At 54.5% G+C, this 20,000-nt stretch overlaps 6 protein-coding genes and 1 non-coding gene across 7 annotated transcripts in view; 3 read left to right on the top strand and 4 right to left on the bottom strand.

Annotated features, from left to right (window-relative positions):
• PTSG_12257 (DNA primase) overlaps positions 1-3,056 on the bottom strand; it is a gene marked incomplete at its 3' end in the record, with an annotated part of 4,252 nt that extends 1,196 nt beyond the window's left edge. Inside the window, exons 1-9 of the mRNA XM_004993617.1 lie at positions 2,861-3,056; positions 2,573-2,729; positions 2,315-2,370; positions 2,061-2,167; positions 1,851-1,924; positions 1,500-1,594; positions 1,224-1,265; positions 257-373; positions 1-90 (exon numbers count right to left, since the gene is read on the bottom strand). The exon at positions 1-90 is cut by the window's left edge and continues 63 nt beyond it. Of these exons, the coding sequence (XP_004993674.1) occupies positions 1-90; positions 257-373; positions 1,224-1,265; positions 1,500-1,594; positions 1,851-1,924; positions 2,061-2,167; positions 2,315-2,370; positions 2,573-2,729; positions 2,861-2,896 (774 nt within the window). The 5' untranslated portion in view covers positions 2,897-3,056. The remainder of the gene's footprint in view (positions 91-256; positions 374-1,223; positions 1,266-1,499; positions 1,595-1,850; positions 1,925-2,060; positions 2,168-2,314; positions 2,371-2,572; positions 2,730-2,860) is intronic.
• Positions 3,005-5,085, bottom strand: PTSG_12256 (thioredoxin). The gene is made up of 5 exons (XM_004993616.1): positions 4,740-5,085; positions 4,373-4,439; positions 4,076-4,132; positions 3,701-3,769; positions 3,005-3,425 (listed from the first exon to the last, which is right to left on the bottom strand). The coding sequence occupies exons 1-5, from the start codon at positions 4,895-4,897 to the stop codon at positions 3,378-3,380; spliced, it is 399 nt and encodes a 132-aa protein (XP_004993673.1). The 5' UTR covers positions 4,898-5,085; the 3' UTR covers positions 3,005-3,377.
• Positions 5,086-5,142: 57 nt separating this feature from the next.
• Positions 5,143-8,994, top strand: PTSG_05085 (solute carrier family 41). The gene is made up of 11 exons (XM_004993615.1): positions 5,143-5,171; positions 5,307-5,770; positions 6,052-6,528; positions 6,772-6,881; positions 7,023-7,068; positions 7,244-7,380; positions 7,620-7,770; positions 7,996-8,067; positions 8,206-8,277; positions 8,446-8,523; positions 8,825-8,994. Exons 2-10 carry the CDS (start codon positions 5,411-5,413, stop codon positions 8,485-8,487), a joined length of 1,467 nt encoding a protein of 488 aa, XP_004993672.1. The 5' UTR covers positions 5,143-5,171; positions 5,307-5,410; the 3' UTR covers positions 8,488-8,523; positions 8,825-8,994.
• Positions 8,749-16,365, bottom strand: PTSG_05084 (P-glycoprotein). Its single transcript, XM_004993614.1, has 25 exons — positions 16,264-16,365; positions 15,942-16,029; positions 15,739-15,798; positions 15,295-15,391; positions 15,082-15,137; positions 14,875-14,941; positions 14,698-14,748; positions 14,475-14,569; positions 14,184-14,298; positions 13,918-13,996; positions 13,726-13,775; positions 13,309-13,432; positions 13,079-13,155; positions 12,850-12,936; positions 12,607-12,682; positions 12,270-12,352; positions 11,951-12,060; positions 11,575-11,677; positions 11,283-11,388; positions 10,941-11,041; positions 10,491-10,670; positions 9,918-10,127; positions 9,621-9,695; positions 9,347-9,398; positions 8,749-9,139 (listed from the first exon to the last, which is right to left on the bottom strand). The coding sequence occupies exons 1-25, from the start codon at positions 16,289-16,291 to the stop codon at positions 9,066-9,068; spliced, it is 2,244 nt and encodes a 747-aa protein (XP_004993671.1). The 5' UTR covers positions 16,292-16,365; the 3' UTR covers positions 8,749-9,065.
• A 15-nt stretch (positions 16,366-16,380) lies between these two features.
• PTSG_05083 (uncharacterized protein) lies at positions 16,381-18,720 on the top strand. The gene is made up of 5 exons (XM_004993613.1): positions 16,381-17,365; positions 17,676-17,826; positions 17,959-18,030; positions 18,173-18,231; positions 18,438-18,720. The coding sequence occupies exons 1-5, from the start codon at positions 16,422-16,424 to the stop codon at positions 18,691-18,693; spliced, it is 1,482 nt and encodes a 493-aa protein (XP_004993670.1). The 5' UTR covers positions 16,381-16,421; the 3' UTR covers positions 18,694-18,720.
• Positions 18,721-19,341: 621 nt separating this feature from the next.
• On the bottom strand, positions 19,342-19,413 carry PTSG_20104. Its single transcript has one exon. It is a non-coding gene; the product is annotated as a tRNA-Asp (tRNA).
• A 166-nt stretch (positions 19,414-19,579) lies between these two features.
• The window catches only part of PTSG_05082 (uncharacterized protein), a gene marked incomplete at both ends in the record, with an annotated part of 2,231 nt that continues 1,810 nt past the window's right edge, over positions 19,580-20,000 (top strand). Inside the window, 2 exons of the mRNA XM_004993612.1 lie at positions 19,580-19,597; positions 19,815-19,890. Coding sequence (XP_004993669.1) covers positions 19,580-19,597; positions 19,815-19,890 — 94 coding nt within the window. The remainder of the gene's footprint in view (positions 19,598-19,814; positions 19,891-20,000) is intronic.

Genomic DNA, 20,000 nt, shown 5'->3' with positions numbered 1-20,000 from the left:
GGTCCATCTCGATTCGAGATCATCGGTCATGCTGCTGTCCTCAAACACGCCGAGCAGTGCCCGCCGCTGTTCGGCGTGGTTCAGCAGGTCCTGCTCGCCACCAGCGGCGAGTGAGTGAGTGTGTGAGTGAGTGAGTGAGTGTGTGAGTGTGTGTGTGTGAGTGAGTGAGTGTGTGAGTGTGTGTGTGTGTGTGGCTTCGTCTCAATGCATTCAAGTCATGAGTCGCAGTTATCGACATTATTGTGCTGGTGCTGACCTGTCCATCAGCGCTGAGGACGGTGGAGTGGAAGTACGGCTTGAGGATATCAAACGCGCGGGTGGCGGCCGGGTACGATGGTGGCACGTGCACCTTGCATGCCATCTGGTCGCTTCCCTGTTGACAGACACGTCCACGTGTGGATACGGAGAGTGGAGAAGGAGGAGAAGTAAGTAGGTTGTAATGTGAGCCGGACGGGAAGAGTGCAGCTCATGTGCTTTGATGGGGCAATGCAAAGGACGTTCATGACACCAAGGTACGTAGGAAGTCACAGACAGACGGACAGACACACACACACGCACGCACAGGGCGTCTGGCATGTGCATGTGTGCGTACTTACGGATACGAGCTGAAGGTATTCCGCAACGGCACCCCGCCCCTCCTGACGACGCGATCACGGACGACAGCAGCGTGAACATACAGCGCAGTGTCGGACAAGAACCGCAGCACGTCAAACGCACATATACGCACACGTATGACCAAGCACGCAAGCACACAAACAAACACATGAATACACAAACACAAACAAACACAAACAAGCACAATTGCGTGCACGAGGAGCAAGAGTACAGCAATCGACACGCTGCACAAGCCATGTGTGTGTGCATTCCCTGACCTGTGTGAGCATGCGGGCACGTTCGTCGCACACCCCAACAATGAAGTACGGCTGTAGATATCAAACGCGCGGGTTGCGGCCGGGTACGATGGTGGCACGTGCACCTTGCATGCCATCTGGTCGCTTCCCTGTTGACAGACACGTCCACGTGTGGATACGGAGAGTGGAGAAGGAGGAGAAGTAAGTAGGTTGTAATGTGAGCCGGACGGGAAGAGTGCAGCTCATGTGCTTTGATGGGGCAATGCAAAGGACGTTCATGACACCAAGGTACGTAGGAAGTCACAGACAGACGGACAGACACACACACACGCACGCACAGGGCGTCTGGCATGTGCATGTGTGCGTACTTACGGATACGAGCTGAAGGTATTCCGCAACGGCACCCCGCCCCTCCTGACGACGCGATCACGGACGACAGCAGCGTGAACATACAGCGCAGTGTCGGACAAGAACCGCAGCACGTCAAACGCACATATACGCACACGTATGACCAAGCACGCAAGCACACAAACAAACACATGAATACACAAACACAAACAAACACAAACAAGCACAATTGCGTGCACGAGGAGCAAGAGTACAGCAATCGACACGCTGCACAAGCCATGTGTGTGTGCATTCCCTGACCTGTGTGAGCATGCGGGCACGTTCGTCGCACACCCAACAATGGATACCGCGGCGACCAGAGTACACCCACAGCAGGTGCTGGAACCCAAAGTCCTCTGCACACAAACAACAGAGGCGAGCCATGAGCGGTGGAGGAGTGTAACAAGGTCTAGTTTCACGTTGCACTCACCACTTTATGCAGAGTCAAATACGGCCTCAGCCACAACCGCAGCTGCGCCCGCCCCTTCACACACACACACACACACACACACACACACACACACACACACAAACAAACAGACAAACAAACAAACAAACAAACAAACAAACAAACAAACAAACAAACAAACAAACAAACAAACAAACACGCACCGCGGAGAGCTTTGTCGAGGACTTTGAGAGCGGCTGTCATAAATGGCCAGCACTTGTGGCAGATGGCGGCACCGCTGGTTGCGTGGACATGGAGCAAATGGTGCCGTGAGTGAAACGTGTGTGTGTGTGGGGGGGGGAGGTTGCATGACGCTGGGCCTCAAAACCCCACGACGCTCACACGTGCGCGTTTCGATCGAGCGAGTGGCTCACCTGCAGCATGTGCGGATCTCATCGTAATCGGTCATATCAATATCGAAGACCAGCTCCTTCTGCACGGGGTAGAACTCGCTTGCCTTCACCTTCTTGTGGTCCTTTGGCTGTAGATGGTGGCGTGCATGCGCAAGGGTGAGGGTTGCAGGCCCGAGGCAAATCTGTACAGGGCGTGGGTGGCGGTGAACATGCGGTGGGGCCGTTGCCGTGGCTCACCACAGCCGCTGTGGACAACATACAGGAAACAACCGCACCTTTGTTGTGTACACGGCACCAATGTCAATCTTGTATGGGCACTTGGCTTGGATGGCTGGGGAGGGGGGAGCAGTCGCGGGTGACCATCACTTGTGAGTCGGGACTTGAGCGCTGCATCGGCTGACGCAAGTGCCTCAATTCCTTGCCCAGGTGCAAACAAGGGGCAGACATACACGAGCAGGCGTGTAGACATATTGACACACATTCACATACACACAAGCAGGCATGCAGACACACACACGCAAGGGCACACGCACCTTGCTTGAGATCTGCAAGGTCTGTGAAGCTTTGGTAACGCACGTACACGTCATCCTTGAGGGTGAAGGAGAACTCCCTGTTTTGGAACACCTTGTCTGTGCTTCCGTACGACAACCATCGAAAGTACTTTGTGTACGGGAACAGCCGCGCGTAGTACTGTCAACGATTCCGTTGCGAGCCGACAACTAAGAGTGTGAGTGGGCACGGCGAAAGCCAAAGGAGAAACACAAAGAAATGAAAACGAGGCATGATGAGCATTGCACACAACCCTTGCCCTTCCAACTCACCTGCTGCAGCAGTTGTGGAAAATCACCGTCGCTCATGATGCCCAGTGATGTGTGTGATGTTGTGTGAGTGTGTGTGTGTGTGTGTGTGTGTGTGTGTGTGTGTGTGTGAGTGCTTGTGTGTGTGTGTGAGTGCTTGTGTGTGTGTGGTTGGCTGCTGCTTGTAGTGGTGGTCCTTGTTCGCGTTTGCGTCTTTGGCGGTTTTTTGGCGCGCTTCCATCCACGAAAGATTTATTGTCGTCATATTCACAATCGCCAACAACAAGATCACGGCGCTGTGCGTCGTGTTTGATTTGATTTGTGTTGAGCGCTTGGACTGGACTTGGCTTTGGCGTCGTGAGATGGTCGTTCACACAGTACCACTGTTCAATTGGTGGTGAAAGGATTTAGGAGTCGAGGCTCTCTCACAGACAAGGACACGCAGTACACACACACAAACACACACACACACACACACACACAAACAAACAATAACCACGGACAGAACACGATACAGTGAGTGGAAGCGACAACTTCACATTCACTCGTCAAGGAGGTCCACAATGAACTTGTTCACACCGGCGGCATCCTAGCGAAAATTGTAGCAAGAAACACACACAGAGCGATGCACACACACACACACACACACACACACACACACACACACACACACACACACACACACACACACACAGAGAGACGCAGACAGATGCGCAGGTACACGTGAGGCAAGGTGTGTGGGGTGAAAAGATGGTGCTGGTGGTGGGGTGAACCAAGGCAGGAACATAGCAAGGTGCAAACAGCAACATGGCGTGCATCATGCATGTGTGACACGACGGTGGTTGTTGTGTGCATGTTGCATACCTGCACACCCATGAACCCGTTGACGACAGCGCCGTTCTTCATGCCAAGCACCGTGGGCACAGACGCAATCTACACGGACGAGGAAGAGCAGACGGACGACGCGGAGCAGGAAGTGTGAGGGGCGGGGAGGGTGACGACAGGTTTCCAACACAACCACCAGTCAATGGACTGCACACACACACACACCCATAGACACACACACACACCCATAGACACACACACACACACACACAAAACACGCAGTGACACACAGACAAAACACGCAATGACACAGACACAGAAGCAACATGGGCATGCACAAAACAAACGTATTGACGCACACGCGTGCATTGGCACTCACACCCCAATCACCCACGCACACACAGCGCGCGTTACCTGAAACTCCTGAGCGAGTTCGCTGTTGGCATCAACGTCAACCTTTGCAAGGAGAACCTGGCGCACAGGGTGTGCAGGGTGTGATGTGTATCAAGATGGATGAGCCACAACGTAAGCGTCAAGAAATCGACAGGCAATGCATGCATGCATGCACACGTGCATGCGCGCGGTTGTCATTAAGCACATGCACACATGCACACAATACACAGTACACACCACGTGCACAAAACAAAAGTTACCCACACACAGAACACACACATACACTCACACACAATACACAGAACACACAGAATGCACCTTGCCGTCTTGATCTGCGACTGCCTTCTCAAGAATGGGCTTGAGCATGCGGCATGGGCCACACCAGCTGTGCGAGTGAAAAAAAATGATGCCAGAGAACATGGGCGTGAGTTCTGGCACAGTTACAGACATGAAACAAGCAGAGACACATGGAAAGCAAACCAAACCAACAGAGAGAGAGAGGGGGGGGGAGAGGGAAGAGAAGGACATGCGGTGGGGATGTCGGCATGCTTGCGCGCTCACACGCACGCGCACACAATGTAAAGCCCTTCAGCCCTCCCCACTCTTCATGCACACAAACACGCACGCACGATGTAAAGCCCTTCAATCCACCCCACTCTTCATGCACACACACGCACACACATACGCGGCTGTGAAGTCGACGAGGACTGGCGTGTCTGAGGTGAGCACGCGGGACTTGAAGTCGGCCGTGGACGTGATGTCAAACGAATGAGCAGACATGAGACGGCGTGCGCCAACGGCTGCGCGCACAGCGCGGCGAGCAGCAACCATCATTGTCGCCATGGTGCCTGTATGTGTGAATTTGTGTGCGTGTGTGCTGTTGGTGGTGTGTGGGTCTTCTCGGTGTCTTGGTCGTCGTGGTGCTGCTCAGGCAAGATCGTTATCGTTGGTATCGCTGGTGGTGGTGACTGTTTGTGATTTGATGAGAGAAGCAGCAAAAGCAAAAGCAACAAAGCCGTTCGTTGCGTTCGTGCACTGGAAATGTACCTCGACTGAATTCAGTTGAAGAGACAAAATCACTCAATTCAGTCTCCGCTATTGTTATCGTTGTTGTTTGGTTGGTTGGCGAAGAGATGCTTGACGCACACCACACTCGCATACTTGCTCCCACCTACCACCACCTTTGCTCTCTTCACCCTCACGTACTTCACCATCTCTTCTCCCCCTCTCGCCACCACCGCCTCCTGTTCAGTCTCTCACGACAGGTACATGTGCGCGTTCACTGTAGAGCGCGTGTGACGTCATTCGTTCATCTTCTTCTCAACACTGTCTGTCGTCGGCAGTGGTGAATGAAGCATGAGGGAGGACCATGGCGCAATGCAGGGCACAGGAGAAAACGGAAGGCTCCCGGTAGCAGGCGAAGAAGAAGGAGGTCACAACACGCAGTGTCTGCATCACGGTGACTGTGGCTGCAGCAGCAGCATTGGCAACGGCCACCGCAGCCGCCTCCGATCTGAGCGGTCCTCCACATCATCGATCCACGAGCCACTCAAGCCACCGCCAGACAGCAGAATCGTGGTGGAGGAAGGTACCATTAACGTTAGAACAGCGGAGCACAACCAGAGCATCCTCAGCTTCAGCGCACAAGTGCTTCCCTCCCTCGTCATGTCAGGCCTTGGGATGCTTGCTGCAGGTGCCCTCCTCGATATTGTCCAGGTGTGTGTGTGTGTGTGTGTGAAACGTAACCTTGCGTGTGTGTGTGTGTGTGTAGTGTTTGCGCGTGTGCATATGTGTGTGTGGACGAAACCTTTGTGTGTGTGTGTGTATATGTGTGTGTGTGTGTGTGTGTGAGTGTGCGTGTGCGATTGCATGGGCGCACAACATTCAACGCTTGGGACATCCGCTATCACATGAGCAACACAGCGACATACGCCGCTGCCCGCTGCCTGCTGCCCACTATTCACATGCACAACACACGCGTAATGCCTCGACTGCAGCACTGGCCCGTGTTTGTCGGCATTTCGGAAATGTTCATCCTGTGCCCGTCGTTGTTGGGGCTCAAGGGGAACCTGGAGATGGTGCTTGCGTCCCGTTTATCCACAGCCGCACACGCACACCAGCTATCGGGCGACAAGGCCTGGTCCACTACCTACAGCAACCTGCTGCTGATTCAGTGTCAGGGTCTTGTGGTTGCCCTTGCTGCCTCCATCATGAGCGTCATACTCGGGATCATCTTCCACCAGGAGTTCAGCATCAGCGACACCCTGCTCATCGCCGCCGCCAGCATCACCACGGCCTCCATCGCCAGTCTGCTGCTTGGTACCATCATGTGCGCAATTGTCATTGCCAGCCACCGCCACAACATCAACCCAGACAACGTGGCCACCCCCATTGCCGCTGCTCTTGGCGATCTTGTCACTCTTGCCATCCTCGCATATGTCGGCTCTCTCCTCTACCAAACCGGACCCTCCGCGGTGCGTGCTGTCGTGTGCTGTCATGTGCTGTGTGCTGTTGTATGCGTGGTTTTGTGTGTGCATGTGTTGTGTTGTGTGTGCGTGTATGTGTGTGTGGGTGGGGGGGGGGGAGGGAAGGGGCCTTGGGTGTGTGTTGCGTGTTGTGTGTGCGTTTGGTTGTGCTGAGTTGGCACTGTGTTGCTTCCGGCTTCGGCTCACGTGCGTGCTTGCATGTCACACATGTCAACGCGTGTGCACACACAGCAGGGCGGCACGTCTGGACTCGTGTGTGCATTTTTCCTCCTTGTTATCCTTCCACTTGTCTACAATGAAGTGCGCAAGCGACCAACCGAACACGCCATTCTCAAAGACAGGTGCGTAGCCGGGTTTGTGTGTGTGTGTGTATGTGTGTGCGTGTGTCAACGTATGCATGTGTATCAAAGCATGCATGTATTTGATGTAACTGTGCTTGAGCAGATGATATTGATGCACATACGTTCATGCTGGCACTCCAGGCTGGCGTGGGGATCCATCCTTGCAGCCATGTGCATCTCCTCCGTAGTACGTTGAAACAGACAGACAGACAGACACACACACACACACGCATGTGCCCAGGCGTGCATGCTCTTGCATGTTCTTGCTCGCTCTTGCTCGCTCGCTCTCTTTCTCGCAGTCACATGCACACACATACACACACGCACACACACAATGCCACGCGTGTGCTGTCGGCGTTCAGGCGGGCATCATTCTCGAGCGCTTTGTGACGAATTTCCAGGGCATTGCAGTGTTGGCGCCACTCATCAATGGTGTTGGGGGCAATCTCGCCAGCGTGCAGGCAGCACGCATCTCAACTTCCTTTCACATGCGCACCCGGTGCGTGGCTCACTGCTCCCTCTCTCGTTTTGCATGCATGCGCATGCATGTATTGGTGTGTGTGTGTGTGTGTGTGTGTGTGTGTGTGTGTGTGTGTGTGTGTGTGTGTGTGTGTGTGTGTGTGCATTTGGCTTGCGTTTGTCCAACTCTCCTGCGCATGCAACTCACCCCTTTTCTGTTCCATGCATGATCATGTCACACCACCGCCATCACTGGAACGGTCACACGTCGCAACTCAGGGAGAATCACGTGCGCGCCGCTGTTGTTCTGTTTGCGTATGTCGTGCCCGTGTCTCTCTTCTTCATGGTCTTCGTCAATGCGTTTCAGCTTGGGCACACGTCCATCACCCTCTTCTTCGTCATCGGCTATTCTCTCGCCGCCATGGCGCAGGTCCGTTGTCTCTGTGTTTGCTTGCTTGCTTGCTTGTTTGTTTGTTTGCTTGCTTGGGTGTATGTGTGTGTATTTGTGTGTGTGTGTGTGTGTGTGTGTGTGTGTGTGCGTGTCTCTCTCTCAACACGCATGTGTTCATATGTGGGGAAAGGCGCTGTATTCCGGGTTTATGTTGGGTTTGCACTCACAATTGGCTTTCGTTTCCCTCATTCTCGGTGCCTTCAGGTGTTGTTACTGCTTGTGATTGTGCACAAGCTCGTCGCCTTTGTCTGGTCAAAGCAAGTTGATCCCGATCAGGTACCACGTGCTGTACAAATTGCTGTGTGCGTGTGAATGTGTGTGTGTGTGTGTGAATGTGTGTGCTTGGTTTGTTGTTCTCACCACCTCATGCCACCGCCCACACCACGCGCTTCCTGCCTTCATCGCTCATGTCAGATTGCCATCCCGCTGGTGACGGCGCTGGGTGATGTACTGGGAACAGCAGCACTCGTCCTCTGCTTCTCAGTGGTGCGTGCGTGCGTGCTTGTGTGTGTCATGTGTGCACATGTTCGTGTGTGTCTCTGTCGACATGTGTCTGCCAACGTGCGTATGATCTCCTGCACTGCAATCAAGGAGTGTACATCTTGTGCCGTCTCATCCACGTGACGAAATGCGATCGCTGCATTGCCAATGCAGTTGTTCAAACTCGGAGACGGTGACATGGATGTTGGGGATTGATTGCCAACTACTCTTCACGGCAACGTTACAGCGAAGGTGTGTAATGAGCGTGGTGGTGTGGTTGAACACATGTGGGCGTGAGTGTTCACGTGTGAGGTGTGTGCATGCATGTTCATGTGTTTGTGTGAGTGTGCATGTTCATGTGTGTGTGTGTGTTGTGTACATGTTCATGTCAGTGTGAGTGTTCATGTGTGAGGTGTGTGTGTGTACATGTTCATGTTCATGTTCATGTGTGCGAGTGTGTGTGTGTGTGTGTGTGTGTGTGCGTGCGTGCGCGCTGCTCCGTCCTGCCTGACTCTGCTCGTGTCGACTGTGTGTTGTTCGTTTTCGATCACAGGTTAGCGTTAGGATTGATCACCACAGGAGAACGAAACACTGTCTACTCGCCATCGTTACTCTCCTGAAAACGCAAACTTGGCACGTGCGTGTGTGCATGCGTGTTACTAGTGTGCGTGCACGCATCGTGATTGTCATTGGCTTGCAATGTAAACAACGCACAACAGTAAACAGCAAATGCAGCATGTCTAGTGAGGAATATGTGTGTGTGTGTGTGTGCTCGTGTGATGCTGATGGTTGCGTTAGTTCTTCTTTTTCTTCTTCTCCTTCTGCTTGAACTGTTCCTGGATGCTCTTCTTGTAATCGTCGAAATCGCCTGCCGTGTATGCATGTGAATGTGTGTGTGTGTGTGTGTGTGTGAGTGTGCATGTGTGAGAGCGTACATGTGAGTGTGCATGTGTGAGAGTGTGAGTGTGAGTGTGAGTGTGAGAGTGTGAGAGCGTACATGTGTGAGTGTGCATGTGTGAGTGTGTATGTGTGCGTGCTCATGGTCTTTATCAACGACGACTGTGGGAAGTCGCACCTTTGGACAGGATCACTTGCTTGTCCCGAATGATCCAAAGTTCATCGCACACCTGGTGACACACACACACACACAACATATTGCACACACATACACAACCACACGGTCATTGTAAACACCAGCACATGCGCATGAGCCAACAAATGATCAAGGAAGCGAGCAAGCAATCAAGCCACAACACAGCACAAGTAACAGCACCACCAGCACCACCAGCAACAGCAGCAACAGCAACAGCAGCAACAGCAGCACCAGCAGCACCAGCAACACCACTCACGGCTTTGATGAGATGCTCGTCGTGGGAAACGATCATAACGCCGCCGTCGTAATCCGCAAGCGCCCGGATCAGCGCCTGGTGCACAGCAAAGTTGTGGCCGTGCATCAAGATACGGTTACGCGCACATTTTTAGACGCATGCACACACACACACATTTGTACACACACTCTCTCGCACGCACACACATATGCACACACATATGCGCACACACATGCACACACACACACACACGCTGTTCGCTCATGCTCAGCATCACCGCCCATCCATAGCACATGCATGGCACCAGCCCCTGCTCACCTGTACGGTGTCGAGGTCGAGATGGTTCGTGGGCTCGTCAAGCAGGAGCAGGTGCGGGGCCTCGTACGTGATGCTCGCGAGCGCAACACGCGACTTCTGCCCACCAGAGAGGGTGTTGATGGGGCGCAGCTGCAGGTCGCCAATGATGCCCATGCCGCCGAGGTGTTTGCGGATCTTCTGCGGCGGATGCGTCGGGTACTTGTCCTGGAACTGAAGGAGGAAGGGGGATGTGGGTAGAGAAGAAGGATGTGGTGGAACAAGGGAAAGTCAGCGAAACCAGACAACGCACGCACGAACACACACACACACACTCACACGCACACACACTCACTCACACGCACGCACACACACACACACACACGCACATACGCACATACGCACACGCACGCACGCACACACGCACACACACTCACACGCACACACACACGCACACACACACACATGCACACACACACATGCACACACACACATGCACACACACACACATATACACGCATACACACACACACACACACACACACACACACACACACACACACACACACACACACACACACACACACACACACACACCAGCTCGACGGGGCTCTTTGCGGTCTGCAGTGTGTCGACGTGGTGTTGGCTGAACCGGCCAACGCGCAGTCGCTGGTTGCGGGTCACCATTCCCTCAACGGGCTCAAGCTCCTCGTACACAATCTTCAGCAGCGTCGACTTGCCAATGCCGTTGGGACCAACCAGGCAGATGCGCGAGTTCTGCGGTGGTGCAGTTGGAAGGAGGTAGCGGTGCGACAGCGTAAGCGGCTCGTCAACCAAACGTAACGCGACAAGAGCGACGCAGCAAACAACACACGCACACACACAACACAACACAACACAACACAACACAACACAACACACACACAACACGCAATACAATAGAACACAACACACGCACAACACACACACACACACATACACAACACAACACGGCACACATGCCAGCAACAGCAGCCGCCGCCCCTCGGTCCTCCCGCGCCATCGAACCTGGTTGATGCTGAAGTCAACCCCCTTGAAGAGCGTGGGCCCGCCAGGGTAGTGGAAGCTGACGCCAACAAGCCGGATGCCAAATCCGCCAGCAACAGGACCTGCAGTCGTGGTGGCGATGGTGGCGATGGTTACGGTTTGTGAGGCGCAATGTAGCAGCAACAGCGATGGAAGATGTCATGAACAGCCCCCATTCATGTCCACTCTCCAAATCAGCAGCAGCATCAGGCACAACGATACAGTCCCATGCAACCATCCCACATACACCTCTCCACCACCCCACATCTCCCCCCCCATCTCTCCACTGCACTCCAGTGCCTCTATTCGTGCGGGCAGACGGACCGGCCTCTGGGAAGGCGAATCGCACGGCAGGGTCGATGCTGCCGGAGTCCGGGATTGCTGCCATCTTCTCCAGCTGCTTCTGCCGCGACTTGGCCATCGACGCGCCCTGGAGAGGTGGTGGCGGCGGCGGTGGTGGAGGAGGTTGGGTGAGGTGATGGTGAATAAGGCGAGGGCAGGCAGGCACACAGGCAAACACGCGCACGCGTGCGCACACACACACACACACACACACATACGCATAGCACACTGTGGCGGAGCAAGCCCAATTATCCCCAGAGCGTGTGCTCCCCACCTTTGCGTTTCCACCGATGTTTTTCCGAATAAACGACTCGAGCTCGGCCCTCTTCTTCTCCGCCGATTCGCGGGCGCGCGCATTCCGCTGCTGCTCCTCATGTCTTGTGCACAGATGGATGGATGGATGGATGGATGGATGGATGGATGGATGGATGGATGAGTGGATGGATGGATGGATGGATGAGTGGATGGATGGGCGGTTTGGAAGGGGAATGGTGGATTTATGGTGAGTAATGGGGTGGAGGCAAACGACGCGCACACACGCACACATGCACACATATGTACACACTTACACTCATGCACGCAGGCGTACACCAAACACATTCATGGAAGAGGCGGATGCAGCCAAACAACAGCACAGACACGCGCAGCACCTTGTCTCCTCGAACGTGTCGTAGTTGCCCTTGTAGCGCTTGATGGTGTGATCCTTCATCAGCAGAATGTCGGTGCACACTTCGTTCAAGAACCCTCGCGCGTGCGACACCTGGCAAGACACGCGGTTGTCAGCACGTTTGGGCGATCGATGTGAGTGAGATGGGCGGGACAAGGCAATGACTGCAGCTGTAGACCACAACAACTGGAAACCACAGCAGATTCGCGTACACAAAGTACAGAAGGCACACACACACACACGCACACGCACACCAGCGCACATACTCTCTGCCTCTGTCTCTTTCTCTCGTGTTCACGCACAATAACGACGGTGTTTTCGTAGTTCTTGAGGTAGTTCTCCAGCCACAGCACAGCGTGGAGATCAAGATGGTTGGTAGGCTCGTCTACATGAAAGGGTGTGTAACGTTACATCCTCGCGAGTACAACTAAGCACCACAAACGCATGCACACACTCACGCACACACACACACACAAGGCGCAAGACACAAAAGCATACACGCACACACACGCACACAAGGCGCAAGACACAAAAGCATACACGCACACACACACATACACACAAACACACAAAGCATACATACAAAGCAGCAGGTGTCCACATGTGCATGTTGCGCCACATGCGTACTGTGTTACGAACCAAGGAGGAGGACGTCGGGCTCAATGAAGAGCGCACGTGCGAGGGATACGCGCATCCGCCAGCCACCAGAGAACTCCTGACAACCACATGCACACACACACGCACGCACGCACGCACGTTAGAGTGTTGAATGGAGAGGTTTATCAGCACACGTGATCGATGTTGGGATACACTGGACGCGTGCCGCCGCGTCTGCCATTCCACAATCATCCCGCCGTCACGCTATCGCTGGCGAGTGTCGACCTTCATTGGTTTCCGCATCATCTCGGGGGTGAACGAGAGACCAGCGAGGATGCGCGCGGCGCGAGCCGGCTGCTCGTCAGCGTCAATCTGACACACGTCACACAATCGGGCACCAAAGAAGGCGGATGTGAGTGGATGAGTGGCAGTGGTGTTGAGTGCTGCAGTTTTGGATGGAAGAGGTCATGGGTGTGGCATGCACGTGCAACCCCGGCTGCAGTGGCCTGCTCACCTCCTCCAGCTCGTCGTACACGGCCTGCAGTCGATCAATCGGCGCATCCCCGGCCTTGATGCCAAACTCTTCCGTCTCTGAACACACACACACACACATATATGTTGGTGTGGGCATTAGTACAGATCGATGTGTGCCATCGTGTACGCACCATGAGCTGTTTTGTGGGTCAGCACCACCAGATATAAGGTAACCACCACCATGCCGGCTGCAACCAGGGGCGGGCGCACCTTCGACAGAGGGGAGGCCGCCGTTGAGGACCTTCTCGATGCAGACGCGTTCGCGCAGCAGCCGCTCGCGGTCCTCGTCCGTCTCGAGCACCATCTGCAGCGGCGTCTTGGACGTCTCCGCAACCTGCATGGCGCGACACGTCGTGCACATGACGTTGGAGAGGGTGAGGGGAGCACAGCAGGCAAATTATGCACACACACGCACACACACACACGCATGTACACATTTACACATACACACATTTGCACACACACACACGTGCACATGCGTGCACATGCACATGCACATTCACACACACACACGCACGTACACATTTACACACACGCACACATTTGCAAACACACGAAAGTGTGTGAACCACTATGTCCACGCGTGATGGAACACAAGCATGGCTACAGCAGCATCAACCCTGGTACCTCTTGTTCGATGTGAAGGATCTGGAGATACCATGGCACGCCATCCAGCACTGCAATTGCACGCAGCGCGGGTTGGTGGCGGTGGTGGCGAAGATCACATCACAGACACGCACGCACGTAGACAGCCACGCCACACGCCACACGCCACACGCCACACGCTGGAGTCACACGCACACGATGGTGCACACTCACCCTTTGCAGAAAGATGCTTGAGAAACGTTGTCTTGCCAATACCGTTCCGCCCAATGAGCCCATACCTTCGCCCATACACCTGTCGCCGAGGAGCACCACACACCAAGCAGCACATCAGGTAAGAGCAGAGCTGCAGCACATGGTCTGTGCAGGTAAGACGCGTGCGTTGTGCGTGTGTATATGCGTGTGCGTGTGTACATGTGTGTGTGTATATATGTGTGTGTATATATATGTCCACATCCACACTTGACGGGTGCGTCACGTACGAGAGTGAGGTCCGTATCTGCGAGGATGTGCATGCCGGCAAGGTCGATATTGATGCTCTTCATAACAATGTCGACGCACGGAGATCCGCCGTACGACCCGTCCTCACCAAGCACGCTGCAGCCACACACGCACACACACACACATGTACACGCACACACACACACACATGTACACGCACACATGTACACGCACAACGGCAGCCACGTCAGCGCATGAGGCACACAATCCTGTCGCCAACACCACGGAGACAGGCACACCACGTCCACATGCGAGTTCGGTTGTGCACGTACTGGTGGATGACGACGGGCTTCTGCGTGAGTTTCTCCAAGATGGCCGTGCGGACAGGCGCCACCACGCGCTCCCGCTTCAACTGCTTCTTCTCCCGCTGTGACGTGCACGCACACACAACACATACACACGCACACATACGTGAGCACGCACATGTGTGAATGGGGTAGTGTGCACTGCTGCGTTGGCGCTGCGCTTGCAAGCGATACAGCAACGGCTGGTTACCTTCGCGTCCTTCTTCTTTGCCTTTGCCCGGGCCATCATCGCCTCGGGAGACTGGCAAACGCGCACAGCACACGTGGTGAGATCAAGCAGTTGTGGTTATGATCCCGAGAGTATCACAGACGCACATACAAACAAATGCACACACACACACACAACCGACAGCTAATGTTTGTATACCATGTCAATTTCAGGTTCCTCCGCATCCTTCCAAGATGGGATGGTCGAGTTAACATTGACCACCGTCCTGCGGTCATCGTCAACGCCATGATTAAACAAGGATGTGTGTGTGTGTGGCACGCGTGAACACGGCAGAATCAACCTTGTGGCGACATGGCTCGGTGCAGGCCAATCGATTGGATGTGTACAGTCGGTGTTCGCACTCACTCGCCAAAGTAGATGTTGGACGCATCCTTGAAGCGCGCCTCGTGCTCCTCTGCGGCCTAACAAACGCCAATCAGGCAATCCACACATTAGTACGCGCCTGCACGCACATGCATCTGCAAACACACACACACTCAAACACACACGCACACGCCAAACACATGTTGCGCTTCTGAGATATGATGATGTGGTTGACAACGGTTGTTGACGGTGTACCTTCGCCATGATGATAGGTTTGTTCAGGAGCGTGCCCCGCTTGCCATCATCTTCTTGATCGGCTCCGTCAGCGCCTTCCACTTTCAGCACATCACGCCTGAACGTGTCGCGCAAGTTGAAGGGTCAGAGCACAGGCATCATCTTGACAGCTGGCTTTCACAGGGGGGAGGGGGCTTACCTGTGTGCTATTCAACGCGATTGCACACCTACAAACACATACAAACACACACGCACGACACACACACACACACGCACACGCATACACACGCATACATACATACACACACACACAAACAAACAGGCGCGCACACACATACACACGCGCACGACACACACGCACAACACACACGCACACATACACACGCACACGACACACGCGCGCACACACACATACACACACAAACACGCGCGCGCACACGCATACACATACATACATACACATACTTGATCTTGTGGAAGCAATCCTTTGCCTCAGTCTCATCGCCAATCATGTCCTCGAGGAAGCTGTGACATCAACAAAGGCAATCACACATATGCAGGTGATGACGATGCTTTGTGAGGTCGTGTCTTACGCGTTTGGGGTGGTGACGTAGCTGTCTGCGATCTTGGACAGGAGCGGTAGGACACCGTGGCACACGACCACTTACCCAAGAATGTCATCATCAGCCTCAATGCTGTAATCCTCAAGCATGCTTGCAAGGTACTCCACAGAGTCTTCATCTTGGTCCGGCAGCACTGAATGGGAACGGGCAACCAAGTGGTGGGAGTGCGATCGGGAATCAAAACCATTGTCGATTGCGGCGGACGCATGCAACGCCAGATCCACGACAATTCCCCATCACGATGTTCACGCACACACACACGGTACACGTCACAGCTTCCTTCAGTTGCTCGTTCTTCCTCTCTTTGAACATTCTCCCACAGCACACGCACACACGCACACACGCACACACGCACACGTATGCATACGTGCTGCCAGCTTCTCTGTAGATGCCATCTCCTCGCCAGTCCACACGTGTTGTGGTTGATGGTGGTGAATGATGGTCGGTGGATGTTGGGCGCCGACAGTCGATTATTAACGGTATCTTTGGCGAATCGCAAATAGGGGCAGGTTTGCCTTGTTCGCCATGAGCGCGACGCGTCGATTGCTGCGGTCGCCCTGGATTGGAGCCGCGCTGGCTGCGGCAGGATGCATGGCCGTGTACCTGGTGTGGTCGGCACTGAGCCTCACTGTCGCAGACCCTGCCAGCCTGCAGCGGCAACAGCAGCCCCAACAAAGAACCGGGGATCGTGGCAGTTTGCTGAGCAGAACCAGCAGAAGGCAAGGCGGTCAAATGCACAACAGTCGCCAGGAAAGAAGCGCAATTGTTGGCGCTCGCGTTGCCCTCGTTTCATATGCGCACTTCTCCTACAACCACCCTGCCACACGGCTCGTTGACGCCAAGCGTGCAAACATGAAGGCTTATGCTGATAGGCACGGGTACGCATACACGCTCGGGGGCATCACCAGCACGGATGACGAGGTGGACGAGCTGCTGCATCGGACCGCCAACCGCGCAGCACACAACGCATCCCATGCACAGCAGATCTACTCGAGACTTCGTCTCTCGGGGTCCTGGCTCAAGGGCGCGTCTGTGGTGGAGTACATGTTCGCTTCTCCACAAAGCAGCTCCCTCGAGGCGATCATGTTCACGGACTTGGACGCGTTTCACACCAACCTCGACATCCGCGTGGAGGACGTGCTGGCACGCCATCCCCACGCATCCGTGCTGGTGTCGCTGCACCCGGTCTCCACCCGATTTCAAGGCATGAAACTCCCGCCACAGGAGCTCCAGCGCCTTGTGCAGTTCATCGCCGACTGCAAGCACGCGCACGTGGCGCCGCCTCCATCTGTCACGTCCTGCGACAGCATCACGCAGATGTTCGATGAGGAGCAGGAGAACGCTGAGCCAGACCACTGGCTGCATGTGCCAGTGGAGAAGCTGCCCGACAAGGTCTGGACTGTGAATGCTGGGGTCTTTATCGTTCGCAACGACGCAGTTGGGAGACGCTTCATGCTTGATTGGATCAGGTGCGTGCATGTGTGCGCATTGACGTGCGTTGTGCCTGCTTGCAGGCATCCGTGTAAGAAGTGTTTGCGTATGTGATACTGTGTGTGTGTGTGTGTGTGTGTGTGTGTGTGTGTGTGCGTGTGTGTGTGCGTGTGTGCACGCGTGTGTGTGTGTGCGTGCATGCAGGCATTTGCACGCTCGTATTGCTCCATGCACGTGTGCGGCACTGCTTGTTTAGACTGGACTGCACCCACTGCACTGGACTGCATCCACTGGTTGACAGCTAAATTGCTCACGACTGAGACTTGCTCTCCGTGCTGCTGGCTGTAGGGCAAGTGTTCCATCGCCGGATGTCCTGACCCCGTTCTCCCGGGCGTGGGTGCGCGCGGACCACCTGATGAGTGCCAGGGCAAGTGAGACGTTTCGTCTTCACTTCTCTTATCCAAAGAACGCAGCGACATTTAACCATCAATTCCCACTGGTAATTGGACGCGCTACATGTGATGCTGTGGTTCGTTGGTTGGGGGTAAGGCGGGTTGCCATCTTTGTAGTGTCATCTGAACAGGTCCTGTCCCCGAAAACTCATGCCATGCACATTGCATCTGCGTGATAGGATGCCTGGGCCGCCGGCATACTGACACCAGACGACGCCACATTAGCTGACCCAATCACCCGCTCAGACCAGGTCTGCCCAAACACCACACGCACAGACGCACGCCATCGTGCGCACAGTTCGCGAGGTGACTTGCGTTCATGTCGTACTCTCGCACCACCATCATGTGTGCGTGTCACTTGACTGTTTGGATTGCACCCCCCCCCCCATTCAGACTCCAATGAGCGTATTGCTGGAGCGGTATGCGGACCACGTCGCCTCCCTCGGGCCGAGGTGGGCACCATGTGTGTGTGTGTGTGTGTGTGTGTGTGTGTGTGTGTGTGTGTGTGTGTGTGTGTCGTATCATGTTGCTCAGTGCAGACACTGCAGGTCTGTAGCTCGCATTGCTGCAGGTAGCAATGTCTGATCTTCAGCATACAAACAACATCTCACGTTCACACGCACCGCATTGCCCTTTGTTGTTGTGATGCACTTGACAGGGCGATGAACTCACACGGGTATGGCCAGAAGGACGTGAGCCCGTCCACCCCGTCGACAACAATGTGGCACATGGGCGATTGGGTTGGCCACTGCTACGGCGCTTCTCGCACCAGCAGCTCGAGGTCGAAGGGCGGGTTCGGGGAGCCCCGTGGCAGAAAAGCCATCAAGCATCCCCGTCTCGACTGGTGCTTGGACACGTTCACGCGTGCCACTGCCGCTGACGCTGTATCTTCAGAAGCGCTCGACTGCTCCTAGTGTTGAGTTGGGCTGCGTCGTTGCTATTAGGACGCGCATGCACACGTACTTTCGTGTGCACAATGCACATGTATAGATGCATGCATGCATGCGCCCTGTTATTAGGTTTTTGCGTTCTGTTGTGGACAACATGTTGATTGTGCCACGCTTCGTGGTGCTGTGGGATGGGCTGTAGGGCTGTGGTCTGTTAACTCTCCCTGCTCCATCTCCTCATCTTGTTTGTGCAATGACCCGTGCCACAGCACATTCCTTTCTGAGTTTCTTGCCTTTACCTTCTCTAGAATCTGCTCTGTTCTCCTCCGTGCTCATCCACGGCTGTTATCTCCCGCCATGGGCATGCCAGTGTAAAGAACCAAAGAAAGAGAGAGTATCTTGTCATTTCTTCATTTCCGCAAGATGTCACATCCACAGAGAGGACAAGAGGCGAACACGGGGCGAGTGCCAGGCAACCACAATACAGCGGAAAATACAAGACACAAGATACAACATGGTCCATTGTTGTATGACTGTGCTGTTGTGGGGGAGTGAAGACTGCAGGAGGCAGCCAGCTGGGGAATGAAACAGAGGACTCGAGAAGCAAAAGGCTAAAAGGAAGGAAGGGCAAGTGGAATGAACAGCAAAAAGAAAAGGGGACAAAAAGAACAGATGCTCTCCAACAGGGAATCGAACCCTGGTCTTCCGCGTGACAGGCGGAGATACTAGCCACTATACTATTGGAGACAACCTTGCTTGTTGCGAGAGGGAAATTTTGCTCTCTTCAAAACAACCCCACAAAACCACACACACACAACTGCTGCGATCGTGCAACAACAACAGCCATTCATTCTCTTTCGCTGTGTCTCCTCCTGTTCCCCTTCAACAACAGCGACAACAGCGACAACCAATCATGGGTGGCGGCGACCTTGTGAGTACAGCACATGTGTACGTGTGTGTACGTGTGTGTGTGTGTGTGTGTGTGTGTGTGTGTGTGTGTGTGTGTGTGTGTGTGTGCTTCTGTCCTGCCGAGGAAATAGCTCGTTCACCCGTCATGCCTGTCTCTCACCCAGTTGCCTCGCCCCAAAGAAAATCAAGGGCTCTCCCTCACACTTCCACATCCCCTGGCCGTGCCCCTGTTCATTCAGAGACACGCAAGCGGAAACGTGGCCGACCAGCACCCGGGCGAGTTTGGCGGACCGTCTGGAAAGAAACAGGACTTACGTCCAGCGCACGGGTCAGGCCATGGAGCGCAGGCCTCAAGAGCTCCTCACCAACGTTGTGTGTGCATGAACAACCTATGTGTGGGCATTGAAAACGTTGATGTGGTATGT

The sequence above is a fragment of the Salpingoeca rosetta genome (genome assembly GCF_000188695.1).
Source record: "Salpingoeca rosetta unplaced genomic scaffold supercont1.12, whole genome shotgun sequence".
NCBI lineage: Eukaryota > Choanoflagellata > Craspedida > Salpingoecidae > Salpingoeca > Salpingoeca rosetta.
This window is presented reverse-complemented; position numbering and strand designations above follow the sequence as displayed.